At 48.1% G+C, this 19,753-nt stretch overlaps 7 protein-coding genes across 7 annotated transcripts; 4 read left to right on the top strand and 3 right to left on the bottom strand.

Annotated features, from left to right (window-relative positions):
* Positions 1 to 1,427: 1,427 nt before the first annotated feature.
* On the top strand, positions 1,428 to 2,162 carry A1O9_08367 (serine/threonine protein kinase; the record flags this gene model as incomplete). The annotated part of the gene is made up of 1 exon (XM_013402753.1): positions 1,428 to 2,162. The coding sequence occupies one exon, from the start codon at positions 1,428 to 1,430 to the stop codon at positions 2,160 to 2,162; it is 735 nt and encodes a 244-aa protein (XP_013258207.1).
* Positions 2,163 to 2,386: 224 nt separating this feature from the next.
* Positions 2,387 to 3,283, bottom strand: A1O9_08366 (uncharacterized protein; the record flags this gene model as incomplete). The annotated part of the gene is made up of 1 exon (XM_013402752.1): positions 2,387 to 3,283. A coding segment is annotated over one exon (567 nt), but the record flags the coding sequence as incomplete, so codon positions are not given.
* Positions 3,284 to 5,713: 2,430 nt separating this feature from the next.
* Positions 5,714 to 10,025, bottom strand: A1O9_08365 (uncharacterized protein; the record flags this gene model as incomplete). The annotated part of the gene is made up of 4 exons (XM_013402751.1): positions 5,714 to 6,704; positions 6,755 to 8,272; positions 8,323 to 9,735; positions 9,802 to 10,025. 4 exons carry the CDS (start codon positions 10,023 to 10,025, stop codon positions 5,714 to 5,716), a joined length of 4,146 nt encoding a protein of 1,381 aa, XP_013258205.1.
* Positions 10,026 to 11,702: 1,677 nt separating this feature from the next.
* On the top strand, positions 11,703 to 13,029 carry A1O9_08364 (serine/threonine protein kinase; the record flags this gene model as incomplete). Its single annotated transcript, XM_013402750.1, has 2 exons — positions 11,703 to 11,972; positions 12,034 to 13,029. The coding sequence occupies 2 exons, from the start codon at positions 11,703 to 11,705 to the stop codon at positions 13,027 to 13,029; spliced, it is 1,266 nt and encodes a 421-aa protein (XP_013258204.1).
* A 165-nt stretch (positions 13,030 to 13,194) lies between these two features.
* Positions 13,195 to 14,988, bottom strand: A1O9_08363 (uncharacterized protein; the record flags this gene model as incomplete). Its single annotated transcript, XM_013402749.1, has 1 exon — positions 13,195 to 14,988. The coding sequence occupies one exon, from the start codon at positions 14,986 to 14,988 to the stop codon at positions 13,195 to 13,197; it is 1,794 nt and encodes a 597-aa protein (XP_013258203.1).
* Positions 14,989 to 17,968: 2,980 nt separating this feature from the next.
* A1O9_08362 (uncharacterized protein) lies at positions 17,969 to 18,323 on the top strand (the record flags this gene model as incomplete). The annotated part of the gene is made up of 2 exons (XM_013402748.1): positions 17,969 to 18,254; positions 18,301 to 18,323. 2 exons carry the CDS (start codon positions 17,969 to 17,971, stop codon positions 18,321 to 18,323), a joined length of 309 nt encoding a protein of 102 aa, XP_013258202.1.
* A 461-nt stretch (positions 18,324 to 18,784) lies between these two features.
* Positions 18,785 to 19,243, top strand: A1O9_08361 (uncharacterized protein; the record flags this gene model as incomplete). Its single annotated transcript, XM_013402747.1, has 2 exons — positions 18,785 to 19,021; positions 19,077 to 19,243. A coding segment is annotated over one exon (231 nt), but the record flags the coding sequence as incomplete, so codon positions are not given.
* Between the last annotated feature and the right edge of the window lie 510 nt (positions 19,244 to 19,753).

The raw sequence follows: 19,753 nt of genomic DNA, 5'->3' as shown, positions 1-19,753 counted from the left end.
CTATATTTTAGGATATAGTCCGACGAATAAGTATTCCCTTTATTATCCTAGTTAACACTCTAGTACCTACTCTATTAAGGAACCCTACCTTAGTCGGAACTACTTATAGCTCGGATTATAACACTAAGTTAGCGATTTCGTCCCTATATCGGTATTTTAGGAGTAAAAAGTAAGCAAGATCGAGTAGCTATAGGATATAACTAGAATAAGGTATTAAATAGACTAGGGTAATTCGATTTATATAGTATTTCTATATAAATTCGTATATAGTATAACTTTTATACCTATTAAGAAGGAGTAGTCGATATTTATTTAATACTATTTAAGAGATAAATATTTAACGTAGCTAGGCTAATCCGATATTATTTAAGGTTTATCTATTTAGTAATACCGTATATAAGTAGTTAGGAATATCGGGATCTATAAACTAGGTCGATTAAAGCGTATTTCCTTTAAATATAACGAGGTATTAGAGTCGACGACTAGTAGCTAAAATCGTCTCGATAATTAATACCTATTCTCGATTCTCTAGTATTACCTTATATAATAAAGTAGTAGCCGCCTTACTAACTACTCGTTAGTTACTATAGACACCTAATACGATGCCTATCTCATCTATATTGTAGATATTATTCTATAAGACCTAATATCGCTCTCGTACGAAATTAAAATACTTAAACTAGTAAGCTAGGGACTTAGGAGTAACGCTTTATAATCGTAATCTATAGATCTTTTTACCTACCTTAGAGTAAATCTTAGGATACCGATTAATAAATCGTAATATCTAATTTTAGCTAATACTTAAGGGCCCTATAGAATTACCTTAGATAATAACGACGAGATCTCGTACTTAAGTAAAGCTAGGAGGGTGTCCTTACGCCTTAAGGTTAAGTATTCATCGTATAAGTATCTACTCTTATTAATTTAATAATATTTACTGTAGTTCACGAGCTATAGCTCGTAAAATGCTACCCTATAGTCGACGGCTAAGAGTCTTTCGATCTACGTTATTTACTACGGCGGTAGAGCGAATAGTTAAATATCGACGAGTTTTATAGTCTAGAATAGCCTATTAGATCCTAGCCTCTCGATTAGATACCATTTTATCGTACGAATAGAATTGTTGTGAGTGTAGTTAAGAGTAGAAGAGAAGGAGTGTTTGAATGAAACGCGTTTTGACGCGTGGGTCATTACAGGGGTGGGTCATTACGTGGTGCCTAGACTTAGTACTAGGAGCATTGACACGCCCAAATATTTTAGCTTGTGTCCTCAAATCATTGGTTCTCGGGGCCTGACCAGAGAAAGCCGCTGCTGCATGGCGCTAACTAGGACTGGTTTAGTATCTTGGCATTGGCCGCTTCCTTATTGAGAAATTGCTTTGGTTCCCTACAATCACCACAGCTTTCACATGTGTGGTCCATACTGAAATGGATCCTGTCGATTCTCAATGCATTACTGTTGAACCGCCTCCAGGGACGAAATACCTGACCCATGGGTTTGCTGCCCATATTTACGTAACACTTGATTCCGACTATGTGATAAAGCGACCTAAGGAGTTTGAGGACGACGAGAGCCTGGACTTCCGTGGGCTTGTTGACAATGAGAGGGAGATCTATGATCGCATAGGCAATCACGATGGGGTCATTGGATACCATGGATACGATCAGAAGAGCGGGTCGATCAAGCTAGTATGTGCCAGTGATGGCGACCTGACAGATTTCATCAAAAACAAACCCAAGCCGGATCAGAAGATGCGTTCTAAAATGATGAGGCATATATCCAACACTCTGCTCTACTTTTATTCACACAATGTCGCTATACAGGACATTAAAACTGACAACGTGCTTATGCATCGCGGAATACCAAAGCTCTGCGACTTTACTCAAGGTATCCGATATCCCCTGACTGAGAAGATGCAGGATGTTTGCCCCGAGGAGGTATTAGGCAGGGATCTTCTTGGGATTGGTTGTGTTCTCTATTCTATCTCTACCTGGAAGGTCTTCAACTACGATTTCGACAACGAAAGGCGCTGGCCCACTTCGGATGACCTGGAGTCGACGGAAAATGTCCAATTCGGGAAAATTATCGAAAATTGCTGGCACAGAAAGTATAGCTCTATTGAAGACTTTCACAACGACATCACCGGGGTTGAGACAGAGTGAGAGTACTACGTCAACCGAAATCAGAGTGATGTGAATTGTCCTAATCGGGGTGCTTCCATCATGAGACACCATAAATGCCTCGCCCGTCGAACCGCTGATGGTCTTGTGATGTCTTGAATACCCTTTGCTTCATTTCCGCCGGGTGACATCTCGGGATTTCCTGAAAGGATTTATCTTGAAATAAGAAAAGCTCGGGAGCTGGCTGGTCGGCTTTAAGGAACGATTTGTACATCGTGATCAGAGTCACCGGCATTCTGTCGCTTCCTCTGGGGCGGAGAATATTGCTGGGAACGTCTGTTGAGGCGTTTGGTGGATATTCTATTCGAAAAGGGCTCATCCGCTAAGACTTCAGATTCGTGGAGCCCAATAGTTGTGTTAGAATCGGTGCTCAGCGAGATTCGGGACTCTTGGCTAAGCGTTTCGGTCACATTGGTTTCATCCAATTCAGGCTCATTGGTGAAGCTGTAGACTTGCTCAAAACATGCATCGGCTGCCAGTGCCGTAGATTGACTGTCACCTACTCTCTCGTTCGCCTGCGTGATTGCTCGGTCCCTCTACTCCTTTGCCCAGGCTCTGGCCTCTCTATAGGCAGTGGCTCCTTGTCGGTAGGTTTCATCATTGCCAGTCATGCCCCAAGTATTGACTTGATGTATATAAAATTGAGGTCGACCTCCTAGACTAGCGGGCCGGCCAGGGTAGATGGTGTATATCTTAAGTGTACCGTCGTGGTATGTTGATATAATAGTGTAAGCATTGTTGTCAAATATTGGTTCATCTTGCCCATATGACTGCAGGAGGAGCATACCTCTCGCTCCCAATGCCCCGTCATAACAAGCTTGCCTTTTCGCCACAGCAGCTGATCCATCCGGCCCTTTCACAGCCAGGAAGAAATTCGGCACTATAGGAAGGTCTTCCTGTGTCGAAGGAATAATATAGCCGCTCAGCTCGTCGCGAACCCGTCGATCAAGTTGCTCGGGGCGTACACCGTAGTAGATATCTAGGTTACCGGGCACAATCGTGCCGTTCGTGAAATGATCGAGGTTTATAAAAGGGATTCCTCCCGAAACGCATTTACTATTACCGATACTTCCTTCGATGATTGGAATCACCGTAGTTATTACTTACTTCTCTTTAATAGCGTCTACATCTACTTATATAAAGGTTTCATGACCTTCCTGAACTTCGAAGGCGAAAGAGAGCGTCGTAACTAGGTTAACCGCCGATTGATCTCCTCCTAGTTATTTAGCTTCGTAGGAACCCGGCTATCTAGGTATCTATACCTATAAGGGTAGACGCCACCATTAATGAGGTTCTAATAGAAATTCCTATTATAGGGCCTAGTGCTCTTGGTAGTTATGGTATTTAAAGTAGATTAGCTATTCGAAGTAGATCTAGAACCGCGTTTCCGTTTACGAGAGCTAGATTAGGTCGTTCTCATCGCTTAATTTAGAGGGTCAATAGGTTCTCGAAACTAGCGAAAGGTTAGAAACTAAGGATAGAAGATAGAGTTGCTACGTATACCTCTTACGTCGGATAAATCTAGACCGCCGACTCTAGCAAATTACTTTATCTCCTTTAAAGACCTTTTTCGGTAATAATAGAGGAAGTCGGTAGTAGATTAGGTAGGGAGATAGCCCTTCGTTAGCTTATCGAGAGCGCCCCGAGTAATCGGGCGGAGTAGATTTTAGGAGGGTAGATAATAATTCGGAGCGACTTAAGTGTTCCTTCGATCTAGCTCTTCCAACGCGTCTTTAGTTAAGTTAATTCTCGATAAATTATCCTAAAATATTGCTGGAAATCGAGGTTTAATATAGTGGCTGCGCTTTATTCTTTTGGAGACGTACTAAGATGTTTAGTCCGGTGGACGCGAAAGCTCCTCTAGATTTCGACGCTTGCGCGGGTTGAAGAATTGTGGTATATGGCAATCGGGTTCACATGAGCAGAGGGGAGATCGAGCATGATGGCACTTGGGCGCTTATATCCTGCGTTTCTGGCCATCCCTTCCGGAATGTTTCGAGAGGTTGGAGTCGGCACCATTTCGGAGGTGTTGCACCCCCGCCTTTGTTGTCTTGGCGGCAGAAGATGACACACGCCAAAACCTAAACTTTTGAACATATGGTGCTCCATGGTGATTTCAACCTAACCAGCTCAGTTATTTGCTTGTGAAAGCTACTGCCAAATGTTGGCGACAAAGTCATTCGTCTTACAAGACATATAAGCAATCTTCGCACCCAGCTTTCGTAACACTTCGGAGGGACTTCAGCCTGTTGTCGGTCGCTGAAACTTCCAAGTCATCCAACTAGCCACCAACACCGTTCACGGTCAGTGCTGCTGTATATTTCCCACAAGACCCCTGCCCGGTACTTCAATGGATATCATCAAACAGCCGAGGACCAACCCGAGTATGGTCATTCGTAACGTTAAAGTAACATTGCAGCCACAATTAGCCACGCCCGCCACAGAAGTATGGCTTGTTACGTTCACGTGCTGTCTCAATCTCCTGCCGCTTTATATATACCCCGAGAGTAGTAGTCCACACGTGATTTTCTCGTTATGTAATATTGTGACGCGACTGGTTAGCTAGTAGCACGCAACATCCATCTCAACAAGGCGTTCCTGCGCCGCCATTTCACTATCCCTAACCTGCACCTTCGCAACCCCCCTCCCTAAATTTAAGCTCTTTGCGGCCATCAGCTGGGCCGCCACCATATCACACAAATGTCGTTGCAGCAGCGACTGGTCTCTCGCACGACTAGATGCGTAGGATATATTGCCAGCGTGAATGCCATGTCGCTGTTGAGTATCGTTCTTTCTGCGCCCCTCTACATGGTTCAAACGAGTCCTTATCAATCGCGGCCTCAGCCTAACTGACAAATCTTCAGAGTTTGCCCAACGTGGTGATTCAGCCTCATCGCGGCCAGACCCTCGATGATCAGACAAAGCTTCGACTCCCTGACAGCTTCTTGCAGAGGCCAGGTGTTGAGATCTACAACCTCAAGCGGTACTCCCAGCGTACATAACCACTATTGCCAAAGCCCTCATCCCTGATCCCATCGAGCTTCCCAGGTGCGATAAACGCAACGAATAGCTCCACCATTTCACCAATTCCTAAATCTGGCGGCGGCGAAATGGCGTCATGGGGGTCCATTGTGGGGTCCACAGTTGAAGGTATATCAGGAATTGTGCTGATCGTGACGGCGTACCTGCCATAGCTAGGTTATGAGGCAAAGATTCGACGCAGTGCGGCACTGTCGTAGGTGAGCAATGACCAAGTGATGGAAGACCCCACACTCTGCACCAGTGATAATACCAAGCTTCGAATGTTGATTAAAAGTCAGGACCATGACATATTCACAGGGGCAGGTCAGATTCGGGCAAATATCGAAGCGAGGAGTTTGGAAGAAAATTGCTGTCCTACCTGCGGTTACAGTTGCTGACATGTGGTTCGCATCATCTGCTGCACTTCGGACGCGTACCCAATGAATGTGCGTACAATAGAGAGAAGCACGGTGACTGGGCTTTAAGGGCGTATGAAAATTGATATTCCTTGCTTAACGGAGTTTGTCGAGCAATACTTGAGGAATGATACGTTCATTGGTGCTGTTGAACAGCAACCATGGAGCCAGGTAGTGAAAGCCATCCCTTTCGTTGGTCAACTCCAGTAGCACCTCCATCATGGCCTGTTTGTCTCTCAGCTTGGAAAGAAGAACGCTCAAATCCTTGTCAATATCATCTGGTAACCGCCGCAGGTAGGTAATGACGCATGCAGCTATGCCGGCTGCGATATGAGTGGCGACTGAACTCCCAGACAACTCCTTTCTTGATGTCTGTCCGTTTGCACTCAGTTTCATGGGCCATGAGGACATGACACCTTCTCCGAGAGTGCTCAAGTCTGTCCTATCATCAAATGGTCTTGGAGTGAATTTTGAGATATTGCCCTCCCCATCAGTAGCTCCAACGGAGATAACTTCATGCCTACTAGCAGGATATCCGAGTCGTTGGCTACCTCTTCCGCTGCTTGCTGGAGCAAACATCAGGACTCCGGCAGCGTTTGCTTTTATTATTGAGGCTTGAATGCCTTCTAATCTCGGAGTGTAATCTGGAAAGCTGAATGACATGGAGATTATGTCAACGCTCTCGTGAATCGCCCAGTGGATGGCCTTGTTATAATGAGTACATGGCTTCAAGCAGGCATGGAAACGTACCTCTGCGATACAATCAGGATTTTCCAACTTGTCGCTAGCTGTCACACGCGCCACGAAAACTTCCGCCGTTTTCGCAATTTTAAGTAAGAGCGCAGTACAGAAGGTTCCATGTCCATTTGAATCCTGGGGATCTTCCGGGAAGTCATCCTCCTCGCCAATGAGAAAACTTTTGTATTTGATTCGATCCCTCGCTTCTCGGATCCTACGATCGGATGGGTCCATGCCAGTATCAAGGATGGCAATTCTTATCCGACCCTTCTCATTGTTGGAGCGCTTTTGAATGAGAGGGACGACATTCGCATCGAATCTTTCGAACCACAATTCAGCGAGAGCTCGCCTAGCAAAGTTAGCTGGTGGATCCAATATGATCAAGACGAGGGTACAAACGCTTCCTTTGGTGCATCGTCATCACCATCATCATCAAAGAGGCTGAACTTTTGAGCATTGAGAATATCTTTCTGCTGTAGGCGATTCGTGATAAATGTCCAAGCTTGCGGCGTCCTTCCTGTGTAGTCGGGTATCTGCAATCCTGCCGGGCCATCATGATGGGCGAGAAGAAGTTCGACCACATCCAAGTGCCCTTCCATAGTCGCTACCATCAGTGCCGTTCGACCCATCGAGTCCTTCAAATTGACGTCAATACGAGGATGCTGCAACAGTGCTTCGATGACTTTGACGTGTCCTCTTCTTGCGGCAGCTATAAGTGGAGTCTGCTCCTTCTCATCTTGAGAATTGACCCTCACCAACGGTTGGCTCAATATGAAAGTCACGATGTCGACATATCCTTTCTCTGCAGCGTAGAACAGTGGTGATCGATCAGTTTGGTCTCTGTCATCGATCATGTCGGGTGTTAGTTTCAAAACCGCGTTGAAGGCAGATAATTTCCCGTTCGCTGCGGCCAGTGAGAGAATACTCTGTCCTCGGCTATCCTTCGTCGATGGATTCGCGCCTCGTGATAGCAGACCATTCACAAGATCTATGTTTCCGTCAATGACGGCCAAAGCTAGATACGAGCGTCCTTTGCGATCCACAACATCAATGCTTGCTCCATGGTCCAAAAGTAAATATATCATCTCGCTTTGACTACTTTGCATAGCCCAGGTCATCGGATCTCTCCCCAGGGAGTCTTTTGCGTTCACATCTTGAAAGTAGTCGGACATCAAAAGCGACAACTGTGTCAAGCCAAAATGAGCTAGAAGGTGAAGCGGAGTGATCAATTCCGATCCCAAAACACTGCTGCGGGAAAAGCGATGGTTGCGAGATTGCATGATCTGGCAGCAGCAGGCCAATTTGCTATTATGATGAAGCAACCTTGAAGCAACAACCAAAATCTCATTTGGTACCACTTCCCGAGCATGAAAGCCCCAAAAGCTAGCTGCATAATGGAGAAAAGGATAATCCTCCTTCCGCTGTTGTAGTTTTTGTGCATCCGTGCATGGGCCGTCGCCGAAACAATCGAAGCTAAGGTATGTCAGACATGCGGTGGCAATTCGCTTCTGGCCATTCTCGAAGCGCTCTTGCATGATCCTTTGAAAGAATTCGTCTACCGATACATGCACAAAAGTGAGGAGATTGCTGTCCGCGTTGAAAGCAACCAAGCCACCGCACACTGAAACCACGTCGTCAACTGATATCAACGAGTCTCGATCAAGAAACTTGCTACCTTCCTCGATAGCCAATGCATGCTGCAGCTCTTGAGCAGACATTGGTCTTCGAGCATAAGCGAGCCACTCAAAAACTTGGAATGCAAGCTCGCGGGAGAACTTATCTTGGTCTTCGACTGTGGCCAACAACGCCTCATACATGCCTGAAATATCAGTGGGTCCCGGTCTCAATGCACTCTTGATTTGCCGGACGGTCCTAAGCGGCACCAGTGACTCAACTAGGAGTTTGGCAACGAGAAATCTGGACTCAATATGTAAGCTATGGTCACAATTGAGAAGCTGAAAACCTACACGCCAGCAGAGCGCTTCATGATTTCGGCCACTATGAATGACTGGAACTCAATGTCCTGCATCACAACATCAGGCAACATTGCCATTCGACCGAACAAGTATGCCTCGATGTCGTCTGCGCTGCTGTTGATATGAATGAATTCGGATCTCGGGAATAGACGACTGAAGAGCCGTTCTGTACCCGGGAGCTCACGGGATGTTGCCATAAACTGTATTTCTCCTTCCCGTAAAAGATCACGCACGTACTGGAGTAAAACTGGCTGACACTGCTCGGAAACTTCGTCTAGAGCATCAATAATGATATATGTCTTGGGTATGTGGCGTGTCTCCCGTTTGAGGCAATCCAGCAATTCAGTCCCACCTGGCCGGCTTGCTCCTTTCATGTGTCGTTCGAAAAGTTGCTGTGTTGCATCCGATATGGACCCCTGGGACAGCAGAACTTGGCACAGCAGATTTGCGAGGATGGCAGCAGGTGTTTGACTTTCAGCTTCGCGTTGTCGCCAACTCGCAAAGAAAAATAGAGTAGGACTGTTCTTGTGTACATTATGTCTAGTTAAAGTGTCAATAACCTGCGCCGCCAGAACTGTCTTACCCACGCCAGGAACGCCGAGACACAGGAGAGTCTGAATTTCTCCCGTCAACCAGTATTTGAACTTTGGCTCGGACAATAGGGCAGAACCAGTCCCCTCTTGGATCTTGGATACAGTATCACTTAGTGTTGTAGCCATATTGGAGGCAGAGAGCCAGTCAGTATAACGTCGAAGCCGCTGGCCGGAGTCGCGGTCCGCTTCCAATTTTATGACTTGCTTCGACTTGGCTACAATAGAATCAGTTATGTGAGGGGAGGAAGTGGGCAAATTCAGACCTTCGTAATTGATCTCGGATAACTCCTCAATACAACGGCGCATTTTATCTTCAGTTTCTCTGTGGTGAAGATACTGATCAGTGGCCAATTGAATGTCGCGCACTGCCCTGTATTCATCGAGGGCCACATTCTGTAAGCCATCAATGACGTTGAATCGGTACAATGTTAATTGAAAGGCCATTCCAGTGTGAAAATATTCAAAACGTCGCGCCTCGTCTTCAGAATCGGTCAATATCCTATTAAAGGCTTTGATGTGGTCTCCTAAGCTCGAGGTGAATGTGTTCCGGGGTCCCCCGCCTGCACCAATGCTGACAAGCTGAATATTACTCTCCGGCCAGAGGCTCCGTGCTTCCTCATAAAGCGAGTTGACAGGATTATATCGCACGGATTTCATCACCTTATTGTCAAAGTTTTCAAAGTATGTGGGAGCTGCAGAGGTAGCACGTGCTGCTTCCCAGATATTGTATTTGACGTCCTCTGGAGCTGTGGGATTTCGGTAGCTCCGCATGAGTTCATAGTTCGCCGAAGCGTCCACCGCAGCGATAACCCTGAAGCACCGTGGTATCAGCGCGAACGAATATTTGGAATTATGTCGCAGACAGATGTTTTCTTACACTTTGCAGGGTGAATCAGCATCTTGCATTGGATCTTCAAGGGTGGCAGAAGCCGAAGTCATTCTCCTCAGAATGCTTTCCAGTTTATCCTGGGCGATTGTGGCTGCGACCGTTGGCCTCATGAAAGCATTAAACTTGGATCGTTTCGGTTCAAACAGTGATCGTGAAAAGTCCATGTATGCATCGATGCACTCGTCAATGCCCATATGCAACCTGCCCAGCATTATTGCTATCAGACTGTGACTAAGGTGTCAGCTGTGATCATGGAAACCCCAGTGCTCGGGGCAATGCAATTCGCTGCTGGCACTCCTCGTGGAATGTGCTACGATGTTAACCTACCCGCCTGTAGACGTGCCTCCGATCATGTCGAAGACTTGCCATGGTTCGAACCTTTCCTTGACTCGGCGGCCCTCATTCAGGTGTCTCATCAACTGTCGAAGGATCAACAGCGACGAAAGTCCTCGAACGCCTCCACCGTCTGTGGGTAAATGTTAGCCTCTGGAGGCGGCTTCCTAAGAGCGCTTTACCTAGGGAGAGGCATCGGATATGTCTATCTGGAGGATCCATCGGGTGGCAGACGGTCTCAATTTATTTCCATGGTTTGATGACCTACGACAATATGCCGGATATCAAAAGTGTCGAAGCTGAGGGCGGGGCACCTGCATGTACGAGGCTTGGCTTGGCACAGGAGGGGTAAGTCGCCGAAAGTGCCACTACTTGACATAAGGATCAAACACTGCTGTAACAGCTGGAAATCTGTCAAGCTACCAGTGGCGTCTTAAAAAATTGAAGCGGTCGCCGTAGGGAATGGAAGGCCATGAAAACCATGGTTCGGGCACCAGCGTCGGCCATCCAGGCTTCCCTTGCAATGCTGGGTGCTCCGACCCCCCTTGCGGTGGCTGGGACTGTGCTTGTGACGTTCGCGGCTCTGATTAAACAGCTTCGGAATCTGGAAGATTATCTAACAGCAGAAGACGATGAGGAAGACCGATCTGCTCTGGTCAATGTTATGCGCCGGCTCAGTCTGCAGAGAAATTCGTTCGAGGACACAGCGGTGGAGCTTCTCTGCGATGTGGTTCCGTTTGCAAACATTGCTGCTTTCTTCATCCCGCTCAAAAGTGACAAATGGAAGGAGGTAGATGTGCAGGCCACCGCTCGTAGACGACTTGGAGTTCATGTGGAGGTTTACTGTGGAACTTGCACAAGCATTCTTCGGAGTTTGCAAGATATTAAGAACATCGCGGATCAAGTCAGACCTCCAGATATGACGGTAAGCTCAATCTGATCCCAGTGGATATCAACTATGGCAGCTAATAGATTCAGGTTGAGTGGGACTATGAGGAAACTGATATAGTGGCATGGAAGGCGAATCTTCAGGATCTCTGGGACGATCAGAGTCAAAGGGTGGTTAGTGATCTGGAGGAACATAATGATAAACTTAGGAATGTCCTTTCCCAGGAGAACCAAGCTCGCAGAGAACGAATAAAAGCATCAAGTTTGAACCTGCAGGCCATTGTGAAGTTAACAGCCGACCCAAAATCTACAGAAACAAAGAAGCTGGTGGACCTCTGCAATATCCTCCGGAAAGAAGACGAGGAGGCTCTCCCAGGAGGTCCAGGCACTGCGAAAAAGGCTCAAAATCGGTCATTGTAAGTTTGTGTTCGCAGAATCTTTACAAGGCCTGGATGTGGTCCTCTGAACTGACCTTTGTCAAAAGCCAACTTTGTCAATCAGGAAATCCTTCCTGCGGGATGGCCTCGACAACTCCTTACGAGACACGCAGCGCCCTTCGGTTACGCTGGGTAATCAACCATTTGCCGGAAATTGAGAACTTCCAGTCCCAGTTGTGCTGTTGGCATGGGTGTCCAAATAATACTTCGTTTTCCTCACTTGCGGCGTTCATGTCCCATGTTTTCGGTTGCCCGTGTGGGAGCGAAGCAAAATATGCTTGCCTTCGACGCCTGGAGAATGCATGGTACGACAACCGCCGTGCTTGGGATTCACAATCCACCTCACGGCACCTGCCAGGGTTCACACTAAAGCCCGAACTACAGTGGCCCTGTGAGGACAAAATCTTTCGCCAACGCGAGTCTCCTCCAGAGCTAGTCGTAGATAGAAGCTCGCAGAATCCAAGGTCTGGGAACGCAACGGTCGACGTGGCACGATACAAGGTATGTCCGTAGTCTCCTTCGGTGCTCAGATTTCGTTGGCCATTTATCCTGACTCCCTTAGGGTGTGGTCCTGGCGCGGAAGCGCATGCAGTGGAAATATCCAGCCGACCTGGAGTACTTCAAGGAAGAGAGCCAGACCTTACGCCAGCTAAAGCATTGCCACATTATCCAATTCTTTGGCTCTTACACCCAGGTGCGCGACTATACAATACTGCTGTATCCTTACTGCGAGTATAACCTCAGCAGGTTCATGGAGGAAAACTGCCAGGCAAGGAGTATGGAGGAGGTATTCGAGTACCCCGAACTGCTGCGGGATCGTTTATATTTGGAAAGCTTCTTCCCGTGTCTAGCTCACGCGCTGATGTACATCCACACGAACACCACCCGCCATGCAGACATCAAACCTGACAACATCCTCATCAAGCAAAGCTTGGCCAAGGTCGAGGACTGCCGCCGCTATCATGTATATATTGCAGACTTTGGGTCTGCCAGCACATACTCATCCGCAAGCCGAACGAAACGGTTCGCGAGGTCAACGCCGAAATACTGCGCCCCAGAACTCGGCCCAGATTCTGAGACAGAGGATCAAATCGAGTCCACGGCATGGGGTCGTGCAGCGGACGTCTTCTCCCTCGGCTGCGTCTTTGCAGAGATGCTGACCGTGCTGGCGTGCGAAGAAGTCGTTGCGTTTGACATCTTCAGGTCAGAGAAGAGAGGTGCTGATGGGGTGGCGCTACCGAGACAACCACCCCGTGAGACTGTGGATGAGTCGTTCTGCAAGAGTCTGCCTCGAGTGCATGAGTGGTTTGAGAAGCTTGCCAAGTTCGCCAGTGCAGGTCCAGTTGCCGGAAAGGATCTGAGAAACTACTGGTACCGGCGCGGGAAATTACAGGCGTTCGGTCCCTGGAAAGACACGTTTCTAGATACGCTTGATATTGCGGCATCCATGTTGAGCGAGAAACAAGACGACCGACCTAAAATTGCTGAGGTTGTGAAGCGACTTGACGTTGATGACTGCTGCAATCGTGAGATAATACCTCTCTATGCCGCTGGCTAGGTACATTTTGAAATACGATCAAGGTTATCGGTTGTCCTATCTCGGGCATTTTTGCGCAGCTTCAAGTCGAATCAAGACAGCGAAAGTGGGGAAACATTATATAACACCCCAGGACTACCATGACTGCTAGTCTGCCTTGAATACCCTACCTGATTGTGCTGTTTTCTAAAGAGTAATACCTGGTTTGATAGCGTCCACCACAAGGTTCTTAAAACTGACAGCAAGATTGGTTTCAGCGTCATCATCCTTGTCCACACCAAAATCACTCAGCAAGCAGCATCCGACAGCCCGAGCGTATACTTCGCCCATTTGGCGTTCGACTTCAGTTTTCACGAACCTCCTCCATTCCAGTCGTACCAGGTCGACTTTGGGTGGACTGTTTTGCTTCTTTGCCCACTTAATCTGGCTTTGGAACATATTGTCGACAGTATCCCACACCCCAATCTCCATCAGCAGGACACCGAGTGAGTAGAGGTCGTGAATCAATGTATACTTCTTGGAGGGCTGCTGCTGTCGATTGGGATGACGGTATAAATTCGCCTCGATGCTGTAGTCGGGCCTCAAGTCCGTCTCCTTTGCAGCTGTCGGGCGAGCAACACCCCATCCAGCCACGTAAGGAATCAAATAGGTGGAACCTGACTGTTTGGACGGCCTGCTGGAAGGAATGATGATGATGCCGTGGCTCCACAGATCCTTATGCACCCAGCCAGAACTGTGAATGTTCAGCACCGTCATGGCCAAGGCATAGGCCAGGAAAAACCGGTTCCGGAGAGACTGCTTACGCTTGCCCCCGGAACTGGGTTTCTGGTCAATTCTAGACCAACAATCCTCCCATATGTCTAGGAAAAATGTGTCTGAGCCCGACTCAGGCGGTTTCGATCCCCTAATGAGGCCATGAAGAGTCTTGACTGAAAGCTGTTCTTGCATGATCCCCAGGTTGGGTAGTTCGTACAGGAAAGACACTTGCTCCTTTTCAGGCTGGTCAATATAGCCGATACATCGCAGTGTGAGAAGCGAAGGATTTGTCGCCGTCAATATGTCGTCACTGTCAGTCTCTTCTGCAAATGGAGACTGGTTGAGCGTCCAAGCCAATTTTCTGTAAGGAATTTTGAGCTCTGCGATCGCTGTGGCGTCTTTCTTTGATTGAATTGCCTGCAATAGTGCAATACTGTATGTACAGTGTTCGAGCACGACTTCTCTCGGCTCAGGCATATCGTCCGCATGGAACTTGACGATCACAACATTGGAAGCTACTATTCGCTCAGACCGCGGCATGATAAAGCCGCTCAATGGTGTGAAAGTTGCCGGCGGGATGACATTGACGAGCGAACGTCGTTTTGCAACGTCTTGCAGCCCCAAGTCTCTGGCATTTTGTGTGTCTGCAAACTCAGCAAAGCTCGTTAACCCTTTCAGAAGTATTCTCTCCGTCATTAGGGCGGAGCACTGTCGTAGGCGGTTTGTCCACTCGCTATACTCTGTCAGCATCTGGAGGATCTTCTCTTTATCAAATAAAGACCATAATGTCTTTTTGTTGAGCTCTTTGGCATCTTCACGAGCACCATCAACAAACTTCCGAACCCGATCCTTTACCCTGATCTTTTTGCTCGGTGGAGGTTGGGTTACCGCTTGCCCCACTACCGGATCACCATCATCAGCCAAAATGCCATGTTTAGCAGCTTCGATCGCATACTCGGCTAAAACCCTCTTGAGATTATCGAGAATCGACTTGACGTCTGCTTGAAGCATTTTGGACTGCTTTTTGTAAGCTTCGGCATTAGCAGCGTCGTCGAAGAAATTCGACTGGAACAAATCGACATAGACAAACTCATGTGCAAGCTTTTGTCGGATCTGCACAGTTTCAGGTCCGTACGACCTCACATCGTCCACCACACCTTTGATAAAGACCGTGATAGTGTAGATCTCATGGATAACAGTTACTGTGGTCCCGAAGATATCCATGGTTGGAATTGTGTCATGCTGTGGATCAGTTGGCACACCTAAGCAGAGTCCAGACCACAATTGCTCGAAAACGGGACTACATATGTTGCTGGCGCCTGATTAACAAACACGGGGAGCTGAAAGACTCCTGTGTCCTAAGGCTGAACCCCTCCAAGATCAAAGCTAGGCCCATTTGGAACTCGGCCAATCCTGGAACACCCACCCCGCCTTTAGCACCAGATTTCTAGGTTGAAAGTTGTTTTCTACCAATCTTGGGAGAGCACAAACTTGACCACTAGCGCATGGACACGCGGTTACTTAATTGGCTAGTTGTAGCTGTTGCGTTGCTGCAACTTTAGCTAAATGGGTGCTTGTTTTCATCTCGGTTGTGGTTGTCAACCTCTATTTTCTAGCAGATTCATCGGCGTCTTTTAGTACACAGTCAATAGGCCTCCCCTTCTTCCTTGTGCGGAAAAGCGGTGCGCGATTCAATCCAGGAGATTGTATCTGGGCTGTTGTGAGAGGAGGGGAGTCGACAAAGTGACAAACATGCCAAGGCTGCTCGAGCGCAATAAAGTTTCACCGTAGATTGACTATGGTGAAGTATTTAGCCGCCCTTTGAATTCTCAAGTTTCCCCAGAAATTGCGGTGGTAAGAAAAGTGTCCACAAGCTGCGGTTCTGAAAGGACCAGATCACCACTCAATAACTTCCACCACCGAGCCAACCCTCTCCCAGTGTCTCCAGCCCTTTTTCTTTCTGGTTCATCGTGAATCCTGCGTCTGTGCAATCGAATCAGCCGTTCTTGATCACCCTGTTGCACTCTCCTTCTTGCGACCACCCACACTTTCCTCTCCTTCTCTACACTAGCAATCATGGTATGCAATATCCCGGGTTTCCCTTTGCTCGACCAGAGACAGCTGCGCGATAGCTTCCCCTGACCTTACATCACGCGCGTTGGGACAAGGAGAAAGCAGACAGTGTTGTGAAACCATGGGCTGACCAAATTCTATCCAGTCTGCCCCCAGACCATCATCACCTCTAACCTCAGGACCCGAGTCCGGAGCTGATTCCACACCTTCAGCATCCAAGACCAGTAGATCATCGATCGCACGAGCAGGATCACCACCTTGAGGACCTCGGTCAGCCATCCGTCGACGCGCCGCTGCCGATCACAAGGAATCAGTCAAGAATGCACGACCAGCATCCACACGTTCCGCAGGTGCGGGAGGTTCTAGTGGAACCATGCTGAGATTATATACGGATGAGAGCCCTGGATTGAAGGTGGACCCTATGGTCATCTTGTTCTTGAGTTTGGGATTTATTTTCGGCGTGGTGGCACTACATCTTATGTTCACGCGGTGTCTGGTTTGATGAGGTCCGTCTACTAACATTAATCCTTTGACAGTTATCGCAAAGATCACCAAGAGATTCTCATAGAGGGCAAGCGCGCAGAGTCTTTCCAATGTTGGCCAGCGGATGTATTGGCGGCCAGATGGCGACGGAGACAAAAGCATTTCTTGGTCAATACTAGCAATGTGTACACTATTTTGGGTTGATCAAAGAAGCCCTCAGGGCGTTGCAGATTCCCGTTGACTTTATTCATTCAATCAGATGAGGTCCTGGGCCTATGAGCTTGAATTGGGGGTGGATGTCCAAATGCATATATTCGTGAATCCCATATTGAAATAATCCGGTCTCGGATTAGTCAGAAATTGCATTGTGTGCCTCGCATGTGACGATCAACACCAACACCAACACCGACTGCATCTTCCAGGCAACTGAACGACAAAAATATTCCGCTCAAAAGTCAAAGAACTGGAGGACCAAACTCTATCCAACAAATATTCCGTACATCTCACGCCCCGCAGAATTTATTATCCCATTGATTTCGGACGAGGGGAGACAAATCAGCATATTGCGTGAAGAATGCGCCACTCTCGACATCGTTCCAACACAGCTGATAATCAGATACCAACCTTTTCTGGCCGTTGGCAACGACGGAGAGCTTTCAGGTCAATCATATCTCACCGGTCCGTTCAAGAGAACTTTCTTGACCAATATTTCTTCTGTCGAGTACGAGCTGGCAACTACTAAACCACTAAGGAGAGGAGTGAAGCGGCATCAAGATGGGGCCATTGTCTCCGGCTCAGGTCACTCCAGATGGCTGAATATCATTCCCTCCGAGACAGGTCTTTCGCAGCCTGTAGACCACCCAAACCAATTACTGTATAGCCAAAAGGCGCATTTACGTAGGAAGAGACTACCGATTACGAACGAGTCGCTTTCGCTTCAAACTCAATTTGTGTGCATGATCGGCAGCGATATCTTACACTGGTCCCCACCATCGGATTATCTGGAGGACACAGGTAATGACACACGTTGTGATGATCCCAGCGATGCTTCTATATCTACATTCGACTTTCTCCTTGGGGATCCTCAAAGGGCGGCGGTCTATGTGATGCGCGCGCCTCTTGTGTCGAAACACCCCATTAAGAACATTGAGGGGGTTCATATCCACGCCGTTACGAAAATGCTGACCGACAATATCATCAGCGCCCAGGCCCTGCTGGACTTTTTCGACATCTACATGAGGTCGTCACCAGATTTAGACCCCTGTTTTCGGTCATTGCAGGCTTTTGCTCGGCCAGGGAGACGTATCAGAGCTTTCCACGTGCTACAATTTCTCTGAAAATTTTGGGATTTCCACTTCACAACGCGCTGTGGCTCCCAGAAGCTAACGAGAGCGTGTCGAATCCTGATAATCCTCAGGGGGGAATCCTCAATCCTGCACTCTTTCCCTTTGAGCCGTGGACAGTCTTTTGCCTGTATCGTGAATCTGGTTGCTAGAATTTCCAATCAGATGGCTTGGAAGCGGTGCTTGCAATATCTTCGGGAAATTCTATATTTGTTGCCTCGGAACTCTTATGCGACCCAGCGGAGAGTAAGCCTTCAAACAAGATCAAACGCATTATCGGTAATCTGGGGTTTCCCAGTGTAGCAATGCTTGTTGCCCCAGCTGCTCCTATTGTCCGCAAACCAGAGCTAGACAGATATTCGGTTGTGAGGCACGAGCCTTTTGACGGGCAGCTGTTAGATCAGTTCCGCAAGACTCAGTTACATCTCTCATTCACGGAGTACGAGAGGGCCGTCGACTTCGGTGTACGAGGTGGCAGAGACAACGTGCTCCACTTCGTCGAGGCTCTTGTTACAGTGACGGACCCCGGGGAGAAGGTCGCTGACTTGGACGTACTGAAGGCCCTGGAGAACGAGAAGCTTCTTCGCCGCTGTATGTGCACGTGCAGGAGTACACAGCTCAGTACTAATGACAGAAGTGAGCATAAATGGCCGAGATTAATCGCAGTGGACAATTGGGAAGAGCTGCTTCAACGTCCCGAAGAAGCTGCCGTTCTCCGTGCTCACGATAATTGGCAAGCCCGTGCTCGCCGCTACCTGCATCAGCGTCAGCAAGGGATATCCAACGTTTGTTTTGGCGCAAGGAACGTGCTGGAAATGCGTGAAAAGGATGGGGGAAACTCCTCGTGACAATATATCTGTGTCACGAGTGGATGCACCGACTAGATCGAGTCTCATTGAGTCGATCAGGTCAGACACCCAGACGAGATCCGTGAGTATGTTTTTCTTTCTAAAGCGTTCATCCTGACTTGGCGGTAGCCTCGGACCTCGAATCGGCCTCGTAGGTAGGAGTGAGTGATATATTTCGAAATACTAGGGATTAAATAATAAGTTATGGAGTATTATTCAACTCACTAGGAGAAGCTTCTTCTATAATCTCTTCTCTTCGTTATCGAGCCAGGTCTCCAAAGTCTTCACACGACTGGCTATCTCCATCGCGACATCAAACCTGAAAACTTCCTCCGAGGCACTGGTAAGCAGGGCAACATTGTCTACATGACCGATCTTGGACTCGCCGCCTATGAGGGGGATTCGTACGACCAAGCCACGAGTCACAAACCTGCGGGACCTTCCCCCCCCCCCGGATCTCATTGGTTGGCACGTGCCGGTATGCCAGCGTTAACGGCCATTTGAACGTCGGTAAGTCCCGTGGAAATTCCATTGTTGATTCGAAGGCTAAAAGTGCCCTATGCAGCTCCATCGTGGCGTGACGACCTTGAGTCGCTAGAGTACATGGCCTTGTATTTCCTTCGTGGATCACGTCCCTGGCAAGGGATGCAGGCGCCCAGTCGCCAAGAGAAACACCGCCTTGTTTTGGAGCGGAAACAGACATTTCCTGTGACTGAGCTATGCGAGGCACTTTGCTTCTCCGCCATGCTGGGAAGGGTGGTAATCCTGTCACTGCGGGCACCGCCCTCCAAGCCTCTGGAATAGGTGCAGTCACCCATGTGATCAAACCCTAACACGTAGCGCAGAACACTTTAGATGACATCTATTTGAGGACCTTGTTTACTATGGGAGTGCCAAGGTACAGGGTGTTGTAATATGAGGTTCAACCGACTATCATAAGGTTGACGGAAAGTCTCATGGAATCATTCCGCACGCTTGGAAATGATAGAGAAGCTTCTAGTATGTTACTTCAGTGAATATATGCTCCTCCATTCTGAGGAAGTAGAAGAATAATAACCATATGCTTCCACTGCCGTAATTCACAACACAGGGTACCCAACTGACGGCTCAAGGGATAGCGTTGTGCCACATTCCGAAGTTAGCATCACCGCAAAACATGTGAAAAGGCGGATGCGCCTCATCCGGCCCATCGGCAATTCGCAGGGTACGCAGATACGCCCACATGGTCGCAAGCGGCGTGTC

This window comes from Exophiala aquamarina (genome assembly GCF_000709125.1).
Source record: "Exophiala aquamarina CBS 119918 chromosome Unknown aczIA-supercont1.7, whole genome shotgun sequence".
Lineage (NCBI taxonomy): Eukaryota > Fungi > Ascomycota > Eurotiomycetes > Chaetothyriales > Herpotrichiellaceae > Exophiala > Exophiala aquamarina.
This window is presented reverse-complemented; position numbering and strand designations above follow the sequence as displayed.